The following is a 20,202-nucleotide window of genomic DNA, read 5'->3' on the forward strand; positions in this document are numbered from 1 at the left end:
TGCACTTTCTTATTCCCAAAGCGTTTTCCCTTGTGCTTGGAAAATTGCTCATATCAATCCTGTTTCTAAAAAGGGTGGCAAATCCCTCCCATCCAATTTATTATCCTATTGCATTTACTTCTACTCTTTCTAAAGTAATCGAGAAATCAATTAACCACCAACTCTTAAATGATCTAGAAACCTTCCATCTGATTCTGGATTCTGTCAGTGTTGATCCACTGGTGATATTCTGGATTATGTTACCCCTCTATGGACAAATCCAATGGAAAAGTTTTGAAACTCAAGCCAAATCTACATTTCAAAAGCTTCTGATTGTGTTTGGCATAAAGGTATTTTATAAAAGCTCCACCTTATGATTTCCCAACTGTTTTTTTTTTGTAACTGAGTTTTCTCCAGTTATCCAGTTTTCTCACTGACTGCTCACTATGGGCGATGGTAGATGGTCTCTGTCTTCTAACTTCTCCTCTAATGCTGGTTTTCCCCAAGGTTTAGTTCTTTCTACCTCTTGTATTAACATACAAGAGGAAAAGAGTCTTCCAAAGCCCTGTCTTCAAAAGCAGTCTGAAAATGTGGCATAAGCAGTCAACGTCATTTTACCCTCCAACTTTTCTTCTTCCTCATTTATTCATTTAACTTCCATTTTCTGGAAGGAACCTTCCTTCATATGTATTTCCTCAAAATTACAATTTACAGAAATTCAAGTCTAATGTCAAAAAGTATCTTCTTTCATCTTTTAAATCTTCAGCCCATGCATGGTACTAAGTAATGACCCTCCATTGACTGGAAATCCTGTCCATAGTTTTGCTAATGATAGTACATTGCATTCCACTTTCCAGTTTGAGAGATCTTGCCCTGCACAAACAGTCAACTTCTGGAATATCTACTACCAGTTCCATAAATGCTGATCTCCGGGTAATTCACCAATGGGGCAATGATAACTTAGTTGATTTCAATCCTTCTATAACTCAATCTCGCCAAAAGGATTCTTCTGTTCCTATGCTTATCTTCAATGACATTCTTATTTCTAGGCAATATCGTATATCTCTGTTGACTTCTAATCTCTCTTGGCATAAGCACATTACAAATGTTATTTTCTCTGCATCTAAAAAAACTGTTACTTTTCTTCCAAACAGCTGTTTTCTCTGTACAAATTTGCAAATCCACTCTACTATGGAATGTTGTTCCCCCATCTAGGGTGGTGCCCAAAAACCTCTCTTAGGCTTCTCGATTCCATCCAAAAGAGGGCAGTTTGATTAATTAATGACTCATCTCTAAAAGAGTCTCTCTCTCTCTCCACTTGTCTCTCTCATAGACATTCTGTTTCTGCTGCATGCCTTTTCTATAAGTACTTCCATGGGCACTGTTTTTCTGAATTGGCTTTTATAATTCCTGCTCTCTGTCTTCCAAAGCAGTCCGAACATGTGGCACAAGCAGTCAATGTCATTTTACCATCCAACTTTTTTTCTTCCTCATTTAGTCATTCAACTTCCATTTTCTGGAAGGACCTTCCTTCATATGTGTTTCCTCAAAATTACAATTTACAGAAATTCAAGTCTAATGTCAAAAAGTATCTTTCATCTTTTAAATCTTCAACCCATGCTGTTATTTGTTATTTGGTTTTTTTTAGGAACATTAACAACTAAGGCCATATTGCTCTGGGGATATGCGGTGGTCATTCCCTGACCTTTCCGCATCCTCCGTATTCTGGAAGGAGCTTCCTTCATATGTGTTTCCTCAAAATTACAGTTTACCGAAATTCAAGTCTAATGTCAAAAAGTATCTTCTTTCATCTTTTAAATCTTCAGCCCATGCTGTTGTTATTTGTTATTTGGTTTTTTTAGGAACATTAACAACTAAGGCCATATTGCTCTGGGGATATGTGGTGGTCATTCCCTGACCTTTCCGCATCCTCCGTATTTGGTGGTCACGAGCTCAAACCCCGGTCTAATCAAGAAGCGTGTGCTATGCACTACTACTCCTGCCCACCTGTCTATGGAGGCGCCTTCATAGACAGGTGGGCAGGTACTGGAATGAAAATACACTAGGGTTAACTGATTTACAGTTCGTGGCAACAAACTCACAAAGGCAAGTGATGAACTTTAAGAACTTCCAGACATGCATGGTACTAAGTACTGTAATAGGTTCTAATACCTCTTTTTTGGGTATTCAAAAAAAAAAAAAAAAAAAGGTAACAACACTTTATTCCGTATACAGATTTTTGTATAGGTCTTTTAAAATATTTGTCAAGCCATTCCAAATTACAGACAGAGAAATAAGTGGGCCACTAAATCATAATTTCTTATAATGGGATATTTTAATTTAACATTTATTGACTGGAACTTGCAGGTTGGTTGATTCATCATTTGTACAGCAGCAGAAATTTTCTGGATTTATTGGATGACTATTTTCAATAGCTGCATGTTAGAGAGGTAATAAGAAAAAGAAATACTCTTGATCTGATTTTTAGCAGTGTCTCTTTATACATTAAGATTCTCCAGATAAAAGAACCACTAGGAGGAATAACCTGGCAGTATCTGCCGAGTACAGTTCATCATGTAGCAAAACAATGCTTTCATTCTTTCCTCTACCTGATGAACCTTTCATTGGCATGTTTTTCATATGCCTTTCATTGGCGTGTTTTTCATATGCAAAGGCTTCTTAAAGTTCATCACTTGCCTTTGTGAGTTTGTTGCCATGAACGGTAAATCAGTTAATCCCAGTGTATTTTCATTCCAGAAATGAAAGTATCTGCCGAGAACAGTTCATCATGTAGCAAAACAATGCTTTCATTCTTTCCTCTACCTGATGAACCTTTCATTGGCGTGTTTTTCATATGCAGAGGCTTCTTAAAGTTCATCACTTGCCTTTGTGAGTTTGTTGCCATGAACTGTAAATCAGTTAACCCTAGTGTATTTTCATTCCAGAAATGAAAATACACCTCACTCAGATAGCCACACAAGTGCCTTGTCTCCAGATGCTGCAATTTCCAGAACTATAGCCTTTCTTTGTAAGATCATCCTTTCATTCCACCAAACTTCACCAATCTTATTGCCCCTCTCTGCAACAGTTTCAACAGATCTACATTGTTTTTAATTGAGTCCCCCAGACCTGCCCACAGTACTCAAGGTGCAGCCTAACCAGTGCCTTGCAATGGATGATTATCTTTTTTTTATCCCTGCCAGCAAAGTTCCTGTACATCTTTGACAGGCGCCTCCGTAGCCAGGTGGGAAGGAGCAGCAGTGCGTAGCACATGTTTCTTGATTAGACCGGGGTTCGAGCCCGTCACCACCAAATACGGAGGATGCGGAAAGGTCAGGAAATGACCACCGCATATCCCGGAGCAATATGGCCTTAGTTGCTAATGCTCCTAAAAACCAAATAACAACAACAACAACATCTTTGACAGAACCCCATGAGCTTCCCTGGCAGCCTATCTGCATTACTCACAGAACTTCATATCAGAACTGCATAATTATCCCAGGTCTTCTTTAATTTGAACTACTTTGAGTGCAGTTGATACAATAATGTGTGATTACTGCTACCCATACCTTGCATTAGTTAATGTTAAACTTCAATTACTATTTCTCAGCCCATTTTTTTAGATCTTGTTGCAGTAGCTTAGCCTAATTATCACCATTAACCACTCTGCCAACCTTTGTATCATCTGCAAACTAAGACATTAAGCCTGATGTATCTTCATCAATATTATTAATAAATATAAAAATTAACAATGGGCTCAACACTGAACCCTGGGAAACCCCACTATCAACATTAGTTCATAGAAAGCAGTGTCCATTAATAACAACTCTGTCTTCTCCCATTTCAATCATCCTTTTATCCAGAGCAGTGACTTGTCCTTAATGCCACACTGCTCCAATTTCTGTTGCAGTCTTTTGTGTGCAACTATATCAAAAGCTTTCCTGAAATCCAAGTATATGATATCGAAATTTCTCTTTTTCATCCAGTTCCTTTGTTACTCCATTACATTATCCAATCAGATTAATCAGGCAAAATCATTCATTAACCAATCCATGCTGTGCCTTCAGTATAATTGCATTCCTGGTCCTGCATTACTTTTTTAACCAGAGACTCCATTATTTTACCTGGAACAGAAGTTAAGCTGACAGGTCTGTAATTACTCCTTTCACCTTTTGAACCCCCATTTGTGAATTGGAAATACATTTGCACATTTTCAGACCATAAAGACTTCCCCAGAATACAAAGATGCTCTCGTAATTATGGCTAAGGGTTTGCTTACCTCCTTCCCTTTATACAACCGGATAGATCCCATCCAACAGAGGCACCGTTTTATGTTTAGCTTCTACAATTTCTTTTCCCCTTTTCTCTCAGTTATCACAAAATCATTTACCTCCCTTTTAGAGTTTAATAAACTTCTGATATCCCCTTCCCCAAAGAATTCTTTATGTGGGAATATGTATGCAGAATACCTATTCTGTTTGTCAGCAGCCTAAGCAGAATCAATAACATTAAGTGGACTAATGTGATTTGACCTCTTCCTTGTACTGTTAATAAGTAAAGAAGTCTTTGCTGCTTTTCTTTGTATTCTTTTCTAGAGTCTTCTGATAATCTGCCTTAGTTTGGTTAACCTCCTTTGTGACTTGATTACAGACTAGTTTGTATCTACTGTAGGCCTCTGTATTACCACATTAATTTATATTCATCCCATTTATTTTTCTTCTCTACCACCAGTCTCATCAGTTCCTCTAACATCCATTTACGTATAAGCCTGCAACAATATTTCTTAGTTGGTATGAAAAGCCTAGTAGCTTAGAATTACTTCCCTGAATGCTTCCAATTTAGAATTTGCTGTTGATAACATCATCAGATTGTTTCCACTGCATAGAATTTAAAAACTGAGACCACTGTAGTCACCCTTATGAAAACAAAAGTCCTTCACTTTACCATTGACAGTAATTACGTTTTTAAGTAAATCCCACATTAGCACACTGTGATCACTACCACTTGAGGGTCTTTTACCTGCAGATTCTTAATGCACGAAGAATTGCTTCTGATTATAATCAGATAAAGAATTTTGCTTCCTCTTGTTGCCTCTTTAACATATTGCTGTTGAAAACAGTCATCCAATGAATCCACAAAAGTACATTGATCAACAAATTATTTATTTTGGATATAAATGAGAAAATATTAACTTGGAAATTATCATTAACTAGAACCTGGCAGGATAGGAGAACCACACTTCAGTCATATTGAATATGAGACTATATGAATTTTTTTTGGATTAGCCATTTATCCTAGATCAATAAGAAGATAAACAGCTAAATATAAGTATGGAAAAACAAAACTGGGAATTCTTGTGGACTATCAAGAAACATAATTTGCATGTGCTTCTTTCAATAATAAATTGTGTGATATAGAGGTGCTACCGAAATGTTCGGGAAATTTGATTGTTGTGCGGGAACTATGTCTAGTACGGACTTGTGGTGCTAGGTAACACTGCATGCATCCTTTGTGAATCAGTGTGCCACGTGCCGTGGGGCTTGATAGAGTCATAGAATATTTATGCTCAGTTCTTTGGCAGTGTGTTTCGCGTAGTTTGCGATTGTTGCGATGGCTGATGTGAGAAAGCAATGTGCTTGCATCAAGTTTTGTTTCCTTCTTAATGATACAGCAGTAGAAACCTATAACAAGCTTTTGGTGACAACGTTTTAGGCCAGATGCAGACCTACTACTGGTTTAACCATTTTAAAAATTTTCGAAACCTAGAGTGATCATCACCACCCCGAAAAATGCCGCAAAGATCGGCGGCGATCCTTGAAGACCGCAGGCAAGACCATCCACACCATTTATGGAATTGTAGGACTCTCGTATGGCATGTGTCAGTGGATTTTGTCAGATGAGTTGAACAAGAGAAAGATTGCAGCCAAGTTCGTGCCACGGCTATTGAGTGAAGACCAAAAGCAGCATCACATGGAAGTTAGCAGAGATCTTCAAGAAGGGCCAGGAGTGATCAAAACTTCCTTTCTGCAGTCATATGGGTATGATCCAGAAACCAAGCAACAATCATCCCAGTGGAAGAGCCCATCTTTGCCCTGACCAAAGAAAGCCCGATCTGATCTGTTTTTTGGACATTGATGGGATTATCCATAAGGAATTCATCTCTCCTGGCCAGACTGTCAACTCAAAGGTCTACTGTGACATCCTGAGGTGGTTAAGGGGAAGTCGTCAGGAGGAAATGTCCAGAGAAGTGGCGCACAAAGAACTGGGTCCTTCATCATGACGATGCACTGGACCATACATCTCTCACTGTGGCACAGTTTTTGGCATCCAACAACAACATGGCAATCGTCCCCCAACCCCCTTATTTACTGGACTCAGCCCTCTGTGACTTCCTCTTCCCAAGAATGAAAATGAAGCTGAAGGGTCGAAGATTTGATAGTGTAGGGGATATCCAAACTGAATCGCAGGTGGTGCTGAACACTATGATGAAGAAAGACTTTCAGGACGCATTCAAATCATCGGAGAAGCGATGGGATCAGTATTTATGCTCTCAAGGGGACTACTTCAAAGGTGACAGTCGCGAATACAACCCAGGGTGAGTCTAATTTATTTTATAAATACGTTTTGGGAACTTTTGGGTAGCACCTTGTATATAAAATGTGTGATATATAAAACTAAACAGATAGTACTGCTTTCTGAAATTCCTTTCAAAACTGAAGAATATGAATGTGGTAAAATAGCTTACCTTTGCATTGTAAGTTTTAACTTATAAAAAAGAATAGAAGTACACTCCCCCTTGCTGTTGCAGAAAGAATGACTGGTGTTTATTTATTTTTTATATTACTGATTTCCTGGAAATTTTTCCATAAAAAAAAAAATTCACATCATTTTACATAGGAATTACATAATGAAGCTAGATTGTGTTCTGGATCAGACCTGTTATTTTATTTTTATTATTATTTTTTTTTTTTTTATGTCTCTGGTTTATGAGCTGCACAATTAGGCTTCAGGTGGTATGCTACAATTGTGGATCAAACTAACTATCCAGTATCTTTTAGCAAATTTTGCTATACTAAGATGATTTCTATGAGTTTGATGGGATGCTAATTAAAAGAAATTGCTGTGTAAGTGAATGATTGCACTGATGAAAACAGTAATCCCATCTCAGCTGTTTTACTTTTGAGAGTTTCCAGTGTGTAATTAGCATTTCATTGATATAGTTATTGAATCTTTAGTTGGGGTGAAGTAGGGTAAAAATTACGAATCTACTGTAATTACTGTAGATCTGCTATTATTGTACCTACCTACCTTTAGCTTATAAGCTGTGACAGAACAGACACAACTTAAGATAAAACATATAAGTTAATGCAATGCATCATGTCTATATGCAATAAAATAATCTAAGTTATTATAGTGGCATCATTTCACTACATCTTACATTGTGAGCGTCTTCGCAGAAAGTTGCCTTTCCAGTTATATTCTTTGATTAATTTACTGCATATAGACATGATGCATTTGCACTAACTTATATCTGTAAATTTTCCACAGTCTGAAGCTTTAGCCCGAATTTTTAACTATTAAACTATTAAACACCATTTTCCATCTCTCATATTGTAGATTTATTTTCACACCTGGGTTGGCAGCTGTTATACCATCAGGCACCTACTCATTCACCCACCAGTGGGGCACCTCCATAGCCAGGTGGACAGGAGCAGCAATGTGTAGCACACACTTCTTGATTAGACTGGGTTTCGAGCCCGTGACCACCAAATACGGAGGATGCGGAAAGGTCAGGGAATGACCACTGCATATCCCCGCAATATGGCCTTAGTTGCTAATGCTCCTAAAAACCAAATAACAACAACACCCACCAATGAAGGGCCAAATAGCTCTGAAATGGCCATGTGAGTGATGTATCCACTGAGAATGTCTTCTTTATTGGGGAAGTGTTACTTATTTGAATATAACCAGATAGGCAACATTGATAGGCAATGAAACGATGACGCTGTTAATAGCTTCAGTTAATTTACTGAGTATAGACATGATTCATTTGCACTAACTTATTTGTTCTGTAAATTTTCCTGAGGCTTTAGCCCTGACTTTCTCTTAAGATAAGATATAACCTAACTGTAGTTCATATGTATTATATATATATATATATATATATATATATATATAATCTTATCTTATCTTAATTTTAAATTTTTTACTTATATTTTTATTTTTTACTTTAGATTTGATCTGGTTTTCATTCCTTTCCTTGGTGGTCACTGTCAGGTTGACTATGAAATATATCAGCCTATATTTTTACTTCTTGCTACATATATTTCATATCAGAAACAAAGACTGTTTCTTGCTGTATTTCCATTGGTTTTGGCTGCTGACCTTTTGTGACGTAGTTAAAATCATTGGATCTATAGCATTAAGTACTATACGTATTTTTATTTAATTTTATCTTTTATTTTATAGGTATCTATTTATCTTTTCCATTGTGAATGCATCTTATGTGGTCAGTATTCCTCCATTTATACTCTGATCTAAACTTATCTATAGTCCATTATTGTCGTTGAGTATTTCTGCTATTACTGGCAATGCCCCTTGTCCATAATCCATACCAATTTTTTAATTATCGTTCTTTTCAAGCCTTTGCTATTCTCTTTTTTTTTTACGTATGAGGGAAGGTTGTTCCAGAAAACGGCAGTTGAATGAATAAACGAGGAAGATGAAAAGTTGGTTCTGTGAGTCTGAAGTTGGACAGTAAATGGATGTTGGCTGGTGGCAGCCGCACGTGTTCTGACTGTTTTGAAAGAGAGAGAGAGCGGGAATTATAGAAGCCAATTCGGAAGAACAGTGCCCATGGAAGTATCTGTAGAAGAGGCATGCAGCAGAAACAGTACGTCTATGACACAGCGAGTAGAGAGACTCTGTTAGAGATGAATCATTAATTAACCTAATTGCTCTCTTCTGAATGGAATCAAGATGCCTGAGAGAGGTTTTGGAGGCACAACCCCAGTTGTGGGAACAATATTCAATGGCAGGGCGGATTTGCAATTTATACAGAGTGAGCAGCTGTTTGGAAGAAAAGTAATGCCAAGAGCAAAAGAGAAAACCACGTTTTTTAGATGCAGAGGAAGCAATGTTTGTAATGTGCTTGTGCCAAGAGAGATTAGAAGTCAGGGTAATCCCCAAAAGAGATATATCATTTTGCCTAGAAATCGGAGTATCACTAAAGATAAGCATAGGAGCAGAAGAATCCTTTTTGTGAGATATAAGACAAGACTGAGTTTTAGAAGGGTTGAAATCAACTAAGTTGTCTTTGCCCCACTGGAGAATTACCTGAAGATCAGCATTTAAGGAATTGAGAAGTTGAAGCTGATTTAGCAGGGCAAGGTTTTTCAAAATGGAAAGTGCAATGCAATTTGCTATCATCGGCAAAACTATGGATAGGATTTCCAGTCAATGGAAGAAGGTCATTAATATACAAGAGGAAAAGAGTGGGGGGGAAGAACTGAACCTTGGGGGACACCGGCATTAGTGAAGAAGTTAGAAGACAGAGAGCCATCTACCATCACCCTCAGTGAGCGACCAGAGAGAAAACTGGATAACCAATTACTAAAAACAGTTGGCAAACCATAAGATGGAAGCTTGTTTAGAAGACCTTTATGCCAAACACAATCAAAAGTCTTTAAGATGTCAAGAGCAACTACTTGTGTTTCACCGAACCTTTCCATTGAATTAGTCCATAAATGGGTAACATAAGCCAGAATATCACCAGTGGATCAACACTGACGGAATCCATACTGGCGATCGTTGATCAGACGGAAGGTTTCTAGGTAGTTTAAGAGTTGGCGGTTAATTGATTTCTCCATTACTTTAGAAAGAGTAGAAGTAATTGCAATGGGACGATAATTAGATGGGAGGGATTTGTCACCCTTTTTAGGAACTACTGGCTGTATATGAGCAAATTTCCAAGCAGAAGGAAAAATGCCTTTGGAATAAGAAAGTGAAAAAAGGAGGCAAAGAATAGGAGTAAGTTCAGGAGCACAGGTTTTGAGAACAAGTGGAGAAATACCATCGTGACCTGGAGCTTTCTTAGCATCAAGATTTGTCAAAATCCTTTTGATGGAAGACCACAGGTGGCATTGAATTGAGCGTGTTGGGAATGGTGGGAGGTGTTTTACCAAGATTATTAATACATGAGTTGGAAGAAAAATGGGATGCTAGCAGGTCAGCTTTATCCTTGGCTGAAGTGACAACATAACTATCTGGTTTGGACAGAGGTGGGAGTAGAGATGGGCAAAAGTTGCGGCCAATAGCTTTGGCAAGAGACCAGAATGCTTGGCTGCCATTAGGGCAAGAAGCAAGTTTTCTACTCTTAGCCTGTTCAAACTCTAGTTTAGACTGATATCCAACATTCTTCTCTTGAACAGCCTTAGCACATTTATTGGAAAATCAAGGTTTAGATAAAGGATGAGGTTTTAAAGTGGAGTGTGGGATAAAGGATTGCATTCCAGCAAGAATAATTTCACTGACACCATCTAAGCAAACTTTGACATCAGAAGTTTTGAAACAGTAATCCGACCAAGGAAAAGAAGGAAAGAAATCTCGCAGGTCATCCCATTTTGCATTCTTGTAATGCCAAACAACACGAGGTTGGGAATAGCCATGAGATAAAGGCTCCATTGGAGAAGAGACAATCACCAAGATTTGATCTGATGTGCCTAAAGGACCTCTCACTTCGACCATGTACTTAGAAGGGTTGTTTGTGAGAAAAAGATCAAGTGTGTTGGCTGTATGATTAGGATTGTCCGATATTCTTGTAGGTAAATAAACAATCTGTGCAAGGTCATTAGTAATTGCAAAAGCCTCAGCATCTCGACCAGATGGGTCGGTGTGACTAGAAAACAGAAACCAGCTGGTGTTGTGAACATTAAATCACCAAGGAAAATTATCTCACTGTTAGGAAAGTTGGACTGGAGAAAGTCAAGTTGCAAAGAGAGGAAGTCAAAGAGCTCCAAGTGATTAGTGGAGTTAGGAGAATGGTAGAGACAACGAATGAATTTGACACAATGAGGTAGAGAGATTTTAAGCCAGAGAAAATCAAAGAGAGGGGATTCCAAATTGCCAAGTCTCTGACAGGAAATATCGGAACGGACATATGCACAAGTACCACCTTTGAGGCGAAAGGAATCATACAGTGAATAATTTGGGCATCTGAGATGAGCAGTAGTTGAATCAACCGATAACTGAGATTCTGTCAGAAAAAGTACATGGGGTTTGGCAGACTGCAAGTGGAAATGGACATCGTTGAGATTAGAATTGAGACGACGTATATTTGTGAAATGAATTAGGAAGTGCTTGGGAGGTTTAGATCTCTTCACAGATAAGCTTGCTATTAGTTTGACAATTCATGGTGTATTTAATAGTAAGAAAAAGTGGGTGGGATGTGCTGTATGAAGTAATGCAATTTTTGAAAATGGCATACACATGGTAAGAATATACCCAGATCCTTGACATAATGTGGCCTCGACAATGCTCCTCACATATACACTACTCGAAACTCCCTCCAGTCACTATCTGGCAGAGTAGAGGTAGCAAGATTATACACTAGCCGATCCGGAAGCCTCCTAGAGAGTTACCAATAGGTTCAGTCTGGTGTACTAGCCTGCGGACACCATTTTAGAGCTGTACCTTGGAAATTTAAGGAATTTTGGATCTTGCCACGATGTTCATCATAACCTCAAAAGTCATCAATCATACTGCATGATGGAAGAGATAGGGAAGGGTTGACCGGAACTTAGCTCTAGAGACTAAACATGGGTTCCACCATTTTAAGCCTCCAATAAGCAAGCAAAGTGGTGGTATGCACCAGTTGATGAGAGCCATCTACCACCTAGTACTGCCTGGTAGCATAGAGGGGCGGCATTCCTCCATGTGTGTGGGCGCCACACGCCACACCTTGACCGCTGCTTATGTTGGTTCACACCTGGTATTAACCTCCATGCATAAGTACATGGTGGTCACCCACCATGTACTTATGCATGGAGGTTATACCCAGGATTACTAACAGTCCCACCAATGTGAAGGTGCTAGCAGAGGATTTGGCTGTCACAGACCGTCCGGTCTTCGCTGAAGTTGGGTCCACTTGACTTGAGTGTCACCCGAATATCAGTTCCATCAGCGTTTTAGACTCCCAGGTAGCAAGTACAGCTTGTCTGGCATATCTGAGAGAATGTCTGTGACAACCTCAAGGACCAATTCACTACATAATATGATGTTGGTCCTCCATGTGCAACCAAAACAGCTCATACCCAGCGGGGCATGGATGCTACAAGATTTCTGAATGTCTTGTGGTATCTGCTAGCAAAATGTAACCACAGCTCCTTTAACTCCTGTAAGGTCCGTGGTTGAGACGCTGCAAATCGGAGTTGCTGTTTCCAACACAAACCACAGATGCTCAATTGGATTGATGTCTGAGGGATTTGGAGGCTAGGGCAATAGCTGGAAGTCGTAGTCGTGTTTTGCGAACCAGTCCCGAACAATCCAGGCAGTGTAGCATGGCGCATTATCCTGCTGAAAGTCGGCACCGCCAGAGGGGAGGACCATTACCATGAAAGGGTGTACTTGGTCAGCAATGATGTTTAGGTAGATGGTAGACATCAGAGTGCCTGGCACATAGATGACTGTACCCAGGGTATCCCAGCAGAACATCACCCAAAGCATGACACTGCCGCTGCCACCGGCTTGTTTTTTCCCACAGTGCATCCAGGCGGCATCGCTTCCCCAGAAAAACAACGAACACATACCCGGCTGTCCACATGGTGCAACAAAAAATGTGATTCATCGGACCAGATGACCTTCTTCCAATCACTTAAGGTCTAGTTTCGATGCTCACGTGCCCATTGTAGGCACTGTCGTCGGTGAACCGTGGTTAGCATGGCCACTTGGAGTGGCCTACAGCTATGCAGCCCCATTTTCAGGAGGGTTCGATGTACTGTGTGTATTGTGACACGTTAATCCCATCACCAGCATTCCAATTACCTGTGAGTTGTGCCACAGTCGCCCTTCTGTTGCCACATACCATCCGGGAGAGCCTTTGCTCACCTCAAGCACCGATGAACCATGGTTGCCCAACACCTCACCGGTGGTTCGTGGGTTTTCCCTCCTCGGACCACTTTCGGTAGGTACTAACTACCTAAAGTGGGTCAGAGCATATCCGAAACGGCATCCCACCAGCCATGCCATTTTGGATATGCTCTGACCCAGTCGTCTGGCCATTACAATTTGGCCTTTGTCAAACTCGTTTAAGTCCATTGCCTTTCCCATCTGAAGAACAAGAGTAACACTGATTAACGGAGCTCAGTATCAAGTGTTTTTTATACTGTGTCCCGACCCACGCACGCACTGTAGTTCACCTGCAGTTGCTTCAATTTGCAAGCAATTGCAGGTGAACTGCAATTGCTTGCAAATTGATGATTCGCTGGTCATAATGTATTGGCTCATCAGTGTATTTCTTTATTGTGTGATACATACAATAAAGAACATATATAAATTAGTTAGTTTTGGATAAGTCCTGTCATTTATAAAACATTTAATCTGCAGTGGAATATACCATAGAAGAGAATATATCAGGCGCCTCCGTATCCAGGTGGGAAGGAGCAGCAGTGCGTAGCACACACTTCTTGATCACACCGGGGTTCGAGCCCGTCACCACCAAATACGGAAGATGCGGAAAGGTCGGGGAATGACCACCGCATATCCCGGAGCAATATGGCCTTAGTTGCTAATGCTCCTAAAAACCAAATAACAAACAAACAAACAGAATATATCAGCCAAGTTGTCTCTAAACTTTATGTAATAATAACATTTTCATTTCATCCTTCCTTCTTCTTTGAATAATTGAATTTGTTAATATGAACATTCATTCTAACTTTCTCCATCTGGGTAGAGGGACAGCACTTCCCGCACTTTGCAGACCATCGCACTAGTTCCACTGTGGGTGGTATTGTATAGAGTTTTTATTTTTACCAGATTCTGTTGTGAAATAAGCATTTTGTCCTAAACTGTTTTTTTTTTTTTATGTCCATATGTGGACATTTTTTACGACCACAGTACAATAAGGTTTGTTATATATCAAGGTTCCACTGTATTAATTTTGAACTGAATTACAGATTCGACAATGACTGATGATAATTATTTACAAAGAATTCATGATATTGATTTTATAATGGATAGAAAATATTAGCAGGTGATTCTTATTTTCTTTCCTTTATTAAGTTCAATTTTTAAAAGTATTTTGATTATTTATATAGGTTACTTAATCTATTTATATAAAACTTAGATTTATCAAATCTCATGTATATAATAGATGATAAAAAAGAAGACAACTTCACAGCGATTGAAGAAAAGGATTCTGAAATAGTGAGTGTTATAGAATTAGTTGTGTAGTGTCTACATTGATATATTTTTTAACTAGTTTAATTTTAGTCTCAAATCGGAATTATAGTTGTAAAATTATTAAAATCATTTCAATTAAATGTTAAGCTGTGAATTTAATTTATTACAAATACCATTTTGTTGATATGTATTTTTGATTAAGTGCATCTCCATGCACATCGGTCGGTATACATTCCGCAATTAAGATGTTTTTCAGTTGAAAATAAGTAAAAAAGCTCATATGAAACACAAATCATTACATCTTTCACTATTGCTTTAAAATTTATGCATGGCTATTAGTTATATTCAACATATTGCGGTATTATGGCTTAGTACAGTAGTAATAATTATACTAGCTAACAAAAAATATTTTTTGTCATATCTCTGCAATGAAAATATAATCCGGAGGAAATAAACACACTCATTCCAAAAATCACCATAAAAAGTCTCTATCACATCTAAATCAAAAGATGTACCATTTAATGTTAAAATAAAGGGATATATACATATAATTCAAGTTTATAATAGAAGTGTAAAAAAAAAATTATACATTCTCTGTAACATTTAACTTTGAAAAAATTATCATAAATCATAGCAAAATAGTTATATTTCAATAATATATAATCAGCCTACCTGTAATTGTTTTGAAAAATATTTGCTACTAAGGGATCTTCTCTTGTATTCCAGCTTACTCTCTCTCACAAGGAACCAGCAGTAATCCCCCATCATTGCAGAATCCCAGTGACCTTAGTACCACATTTTCATCACGGAAATATCTTGATGAAACCACTCCCCTTTCATCACTCACATCTCCCAGATTTTCGGGGGGAAATTTGAGATGGGAATGAAGAAAATGAATTTTCAACGACATTCGGCAGCCTGTGTTTTTGTAGCACTTGAGTAAATTAGACACCAACATTTCATAGTTTTCTTCTTTCCTGTTACCCAAAAAACCACTTACTATTGCCTTAAATGATCACCAAAGATGGTTCTCGCCAAACCACTGGGACAGGTAATATTTTCATTTCATCTAAAAAACACTTGTGAGGCACCCAAGGTTTGTCTTGATCATCAATTTTACATCTGAAATAAAAAGAATACGAAAGTTTTGTAATATCATAGATAATGGAGTAAACCATCCACAAACATAACAAAAATTGTCTAGATGATTGATACACTTCCTATATGTCTGCTTATTGATTGTAGCACTAAATGAATTTCTGAAAACATGAATTCAGTATTGAATACTACACAGACGCAACTTATTAGTTTTACTCGTATGAAAACACTGAAAGGAAAAATATTTGCAAATTGGCAGGTAGAGCTGGAAATTATTTTACTGCTACCACAAGGGTTGCAGGTTGCACCCTCCTACTCTCGAGGGGCTGTTTATGTTTGGAGGATAGATTTACAACCCTGAGAACATGTCACAATCAGTTAATACTTGAAAAACCTTGGCACAGCCTACAAAAATCCTCACCAAAAATGCTAAGTGTGCTCTCTTCAAATTGTAAATTGTCGCATCGGAATTTGAACTTAAGAACCATGGGTAGAAGAAACTGATGTTTATCACAAGAAAACTGAAGTCAGAATTGATTGATAAAATTAAGAGAATTAGCTTATATCTCTTAAAATAAAGCAGTATGTCATATTATTATGAGAAATTATGAGATTACGAGAAATTGGCATATTTTGGTAAATGTAACACCCTCTATATTTAATAACTGTGATGTGATGGGAAACTATCATGGTGATTTTCAAATTCTATGCATAAAAATTGGTTAAAAACAGCATTTAAGTACTTGAAGGTAAAAATCATATTGGCTAGTGTTATCAAAGCAATAGGTACAGTGTTCTAAATTACATCAAGTATTCAGCATCACTCCTGCTACTGTGAATACGTACAACAAACAATTCTTGCTTAAATGACATGCAGTGTTGGATTTAATTAGTTTTGCAGCCATATAAGCCTACCTAAATCAGTAAACTAGCCAATAAATACATGGCCTATTGTATGGTACTGGTATTCTGCCTGTCCAAAGCAGTTAACAAAAATTTGTCCTCTCTTCTGATTATTGATGGGTGTGTGGAAGAAATTTATTTACTTATTCCTTCATTCATCCTCTGCAACCTCTTCTTCATATATGTTGTAATTCAAGATTCAACTTGTGAGAGAATGGCTTTGTTCCACGTTGCTCTTGAACTCACTAGCAGAATCACAGCCACTGTGTTAAGTCATGTAGGGATGCAATAGATATTTATGGAGTGCTTACCACACAATGGTTCCCCACCAGTCACTCATTGAGAAGTCTGGGTTCGATTCCTGTTGACGACTGGTGGAATTTCTAAAGTTCTCTTTGAGGGCTGCAGCTAGCTGATCTCAGGTGGAGGGAATAAGGTTCTCTCCTTTGAGTTATTCTGGGTGTTTTAGTCTGGACAACATTCATATTGGCCCATGAACACACTTGGGCAGACAATGCGCAACGGCAATGTGGTCTATGGTCTAAGTTGCTGAATGCTCTTAACCCAGTATTAACCATCATCATCATCATCATCATCAGCCATTTTCAATCCACTGCAGGATGAAGGCCTCTCCAGCAACTTTCCAGTTCCTTCTGTTTTGAGCACTGGACATCCATTTACTACCCACAAACTCATGAATTTCATCTATCCATCTCCGCCTTTGTCTTCCAGGTTTTCTTCTAGCTCCTCTTGGGTACCATTCTGTTATTTTCTTAGTCCATCTGTCATCATGTCTTCGAGCTATGTGTCCCGCCCAAGACCATTTTAGTTCTTTAGTTTTGATAAGAATGTCCTTTACTTGAGTTTGTTGCCTAATCCATGTGTTTCTCTTCTTATCTAACAGTCTGATTCCCAATATGATTCGTTCCATTCTTCGCTGTGTAGTTCTCAGCTTCTCTTCCATTCTTTTGGTGAGTGCCCAAGTTTCACTTCCATAAGTCATGGTGGGGAGTATACATTGGTTCATTATTTTACGTTTCAGACAAACTGGGATATTGCTCTTCAGTATGTGACTATATTTCCTGAATGCTATCCATCCAAAATTTATTCTTCTCTTGACTTCCAGCCATTTATCATTATTACAGCTAATAACTTGTCCCAGATAAGTATATGACTCCACCTTTTCAATTACTGCTCCTTCAATCATTATTTCCCTTTCTGTGGCATACTTGTTCATCATTACTTTTGTTTTAGCCATATTCATCTTTAGTCCAAAATCCTTACTAGCTGTGCATAACTGATTAAGATTTTCCTCTAATTCTTTGGGATCATGGCTTATGACCACAATGTCGTCTGCAAATCGTAAATGGTTTAGGTACTCTCCGTTCACATTGACTCCTTTCTGCGACCAGTCTAATCTTCTGAAAGCTTCCTCAAGGGCAGCAGTAAACAGCTTCGGAGATATTGTGTCTCCTTGTCGAACTCCTTTCTCAATTTTAAATTTCCTACTGTCTTTGTCTAGTCTAATAAAGGAGGTAGCACTCTCGTATATTTTCTTCAAAATCATAATATATGGGGTATCAATGCCTTGTCTTTCCAGTGCCCGAAACATTGCCTTATGCTGTATGGAGTCAAATGCCTTTTCATAATCCACAAATGCCAGGCATAATGGTGTTTTATATTCATTTGCTTTCTCCATTAGCTGTGATATTACGTGAAGGTGATCCATAGTTGAGAATCCTGTCCTAAAGCCAGCTTGCTCTTTCGGTTGATTCTCATCAAGTATTCTTTCTAATCTGTTAGTAATGACCCTTGTGAACAACTTGTAGATGTGGGATAACAAGCTAATTGGTCTATAATTTCCAATTTCTGATTTATCTCCTTTCTTATGCAGCAAAACTATGATTGCATTATTCCACTGCTTAGGCGTCACACCTTTTCTAATGCACTTTGTGAAGAGCCTTGCCAGTTTTTGTGTTATGTCTCTTCCTCCCAATTTTAACAACTCTACAGTAACTTCATCTTCCCCGGGGCTTTCTGATTCTTCATTTTCTTCAATGCATGTTCTACCTCATCAGGAAGAATATTGGGTATGTCGCATGTGTTGCTACTTTGCAATCCATCTTCCCCACTGCTGGCTTCATTCCCCTGCTCCTTGTATAATTCTCTATAGTAGTCTTCTGCTATTTGAATTATGCCTTCTCTGCTGTTTATAAGTACACCATCGCTATTCTTCAGTTTCAGTATCATTTGTCTTTCTGTATTACTGCTCATGGCTGCTGATTTAAATCCTTTGTTTTCCCTTAATGCTTGTTCTACTTTTCTTGTGTTAAATCTTCTTATGTCCTCTCTGAGTCTCTTTCTAATGGCTTTGCATAACTCAGTATACTCAATTTTCTCCCTGTCAGTGTTTTTCTTGCTTTTCATTTGTCGTCTTCGGTTCATCATGACAAGTGTTTCTTGACTAATTTTTTCTTCTTTGGATTTCTTTTTCCCTATAGGTTTCTTGGGCTTTATCACTTTCAAAAAGTTGTAATATTCCTCGTCGATATCTTGGTCCTCAGCAGTCTGCAGAAGCTCATACTTGTTCTTAAGTTCCAGTACATACTGCTTTTTCTCCTCTTCTGTTATCTCAAAGACCTTTGTATTATTTACTCGAGTCAGTTTTTTCCTTTCCTTTCCTACATCTATATCAAGTGTACATCTTACCATTCTGTGATCACTTCCAACATTTACCTTATTCAGGACGGTAACATCATTCACAATATATCTTCTGTTAGTGAGGATGAAGTCGATTTCATTAGTAGTTAATCCATTTGGACTCTTCCATGTCCACTTTCTGTTCACCCGTTTCTTGAAAAAAGTGTTCATTACTGACAGTCCTTGAGATTCTGCAAATTCCACAAGTCTTTCACCTCTTTCATTTCTTTCACCAATTCCAAAATTTCCTATAGTTCCCCTTTCTGTGCTGTTTTGTCTTTTTCCAACCTTAGCATTGAAGTCCCCCATAATAATAGTGTAGTGGGTTTTCTGCTCATCTAGAAGACTCTCAATTTCGGTGTACATTTCTTCAACCTCTTCATCATCATGGCTCGATGTTGGTGCATAAATCATTATAATCTTTAGCTTGTATCTCTTAGAAATCCTGAGTATTAGTCTTGACACTCTTGGTGATGTACTTTTGAATTCCAAAATGTTGTTTTTAAAATCTTTATGGACCAGAAACCCAACTCCACCTTCACTCCTTTCACTGTTTCCATTGGTGTACAGCAGATTTCCACTTGATAAACTTATAAGTGATTCATTTCTTCTTCTTGTTTCAGCCAAACCAATGATATTCCAATTCACATTGTCTAATTCCTTTTCCAGCTCTAATATCCTGTCTTCACCGATGAGTGTTCTTACGTTATAACAGGCCAAGTTCAGTTTCCGTGCATGGCAGCCTGGTCGTACCCAGAGATTCTTAGCACCCTCTGCTTCCACTCTAATCCTCTCGCTGCCGTAAGAGGGAGAGTGAAAGCTGCTGGGGACTGAGGGCCATTTGTTTCGTCGTGCTTTCATATTGCTGGTGGGTTTGGTCTTTTCCTCTTCACGCTGACCAGGCGTCTTGAAGAGAACCACTCTACACGTTCGTTGCCACCTAAGTGACGTAACAGGGCTTACCATCGAGAAGGTGTGCATGAGTGGATTTTAGGGAGGCAGGCCAACCGGACTTCTCCTAAATCTTCTGTAATAGAGAGATATTGGATCCATCAGTGTTTTAGGCTGAGTGTCTGATAACACACAGGATACCTGTTCCCCTCTAAGCCCCCAGTATTAACCACA

At 38.5% G+C, this 20,202-nt stretch overlaps 1 protein-coding gene across 3 annotated transcripts in view; it reads left to right on the top strand.

Moving 5' to 3' along the window:
- Positions 1-20,202, top strand: part of LOC150079043 (ranBP-type and C3HC4-type zinc finger-containing protein 1-like) — a 328,766-nt gene that overhangs the window by 170,383 nt on the left and 138,181 nt on the right. For all 3 annotated transcript variants that reach the window (XM_090382645.1, XM_090382646.1, XM_090382647.1), the window contains one exon: positions 14,348-14,400. In XM_090382645.1, coding sequence (XP_090238771.1) covers positions 14,348-14,400 — 53 coding nt within the window. The remainder of the gene's footprint in view (positions 1-14,347; positions 14,401-20,202) is intronic.

Source organism: Mastigoproctus giganteus, chromosome 10 (assembly GCF_048544385.1).
Source record: "Mastigoproctus giganteus isolate SK-2022 chromosome 10, ASM4854438v1, whole genome shotgun sequence".
Classification (NCBI taxonomy): domain Eukaryota; kingdom Metazoa; phylum Arthropoda; class Arachnida; order Uropygi; family Thelyphonidae; genus Mastigoproctus; species Mastigoproctus giganteus.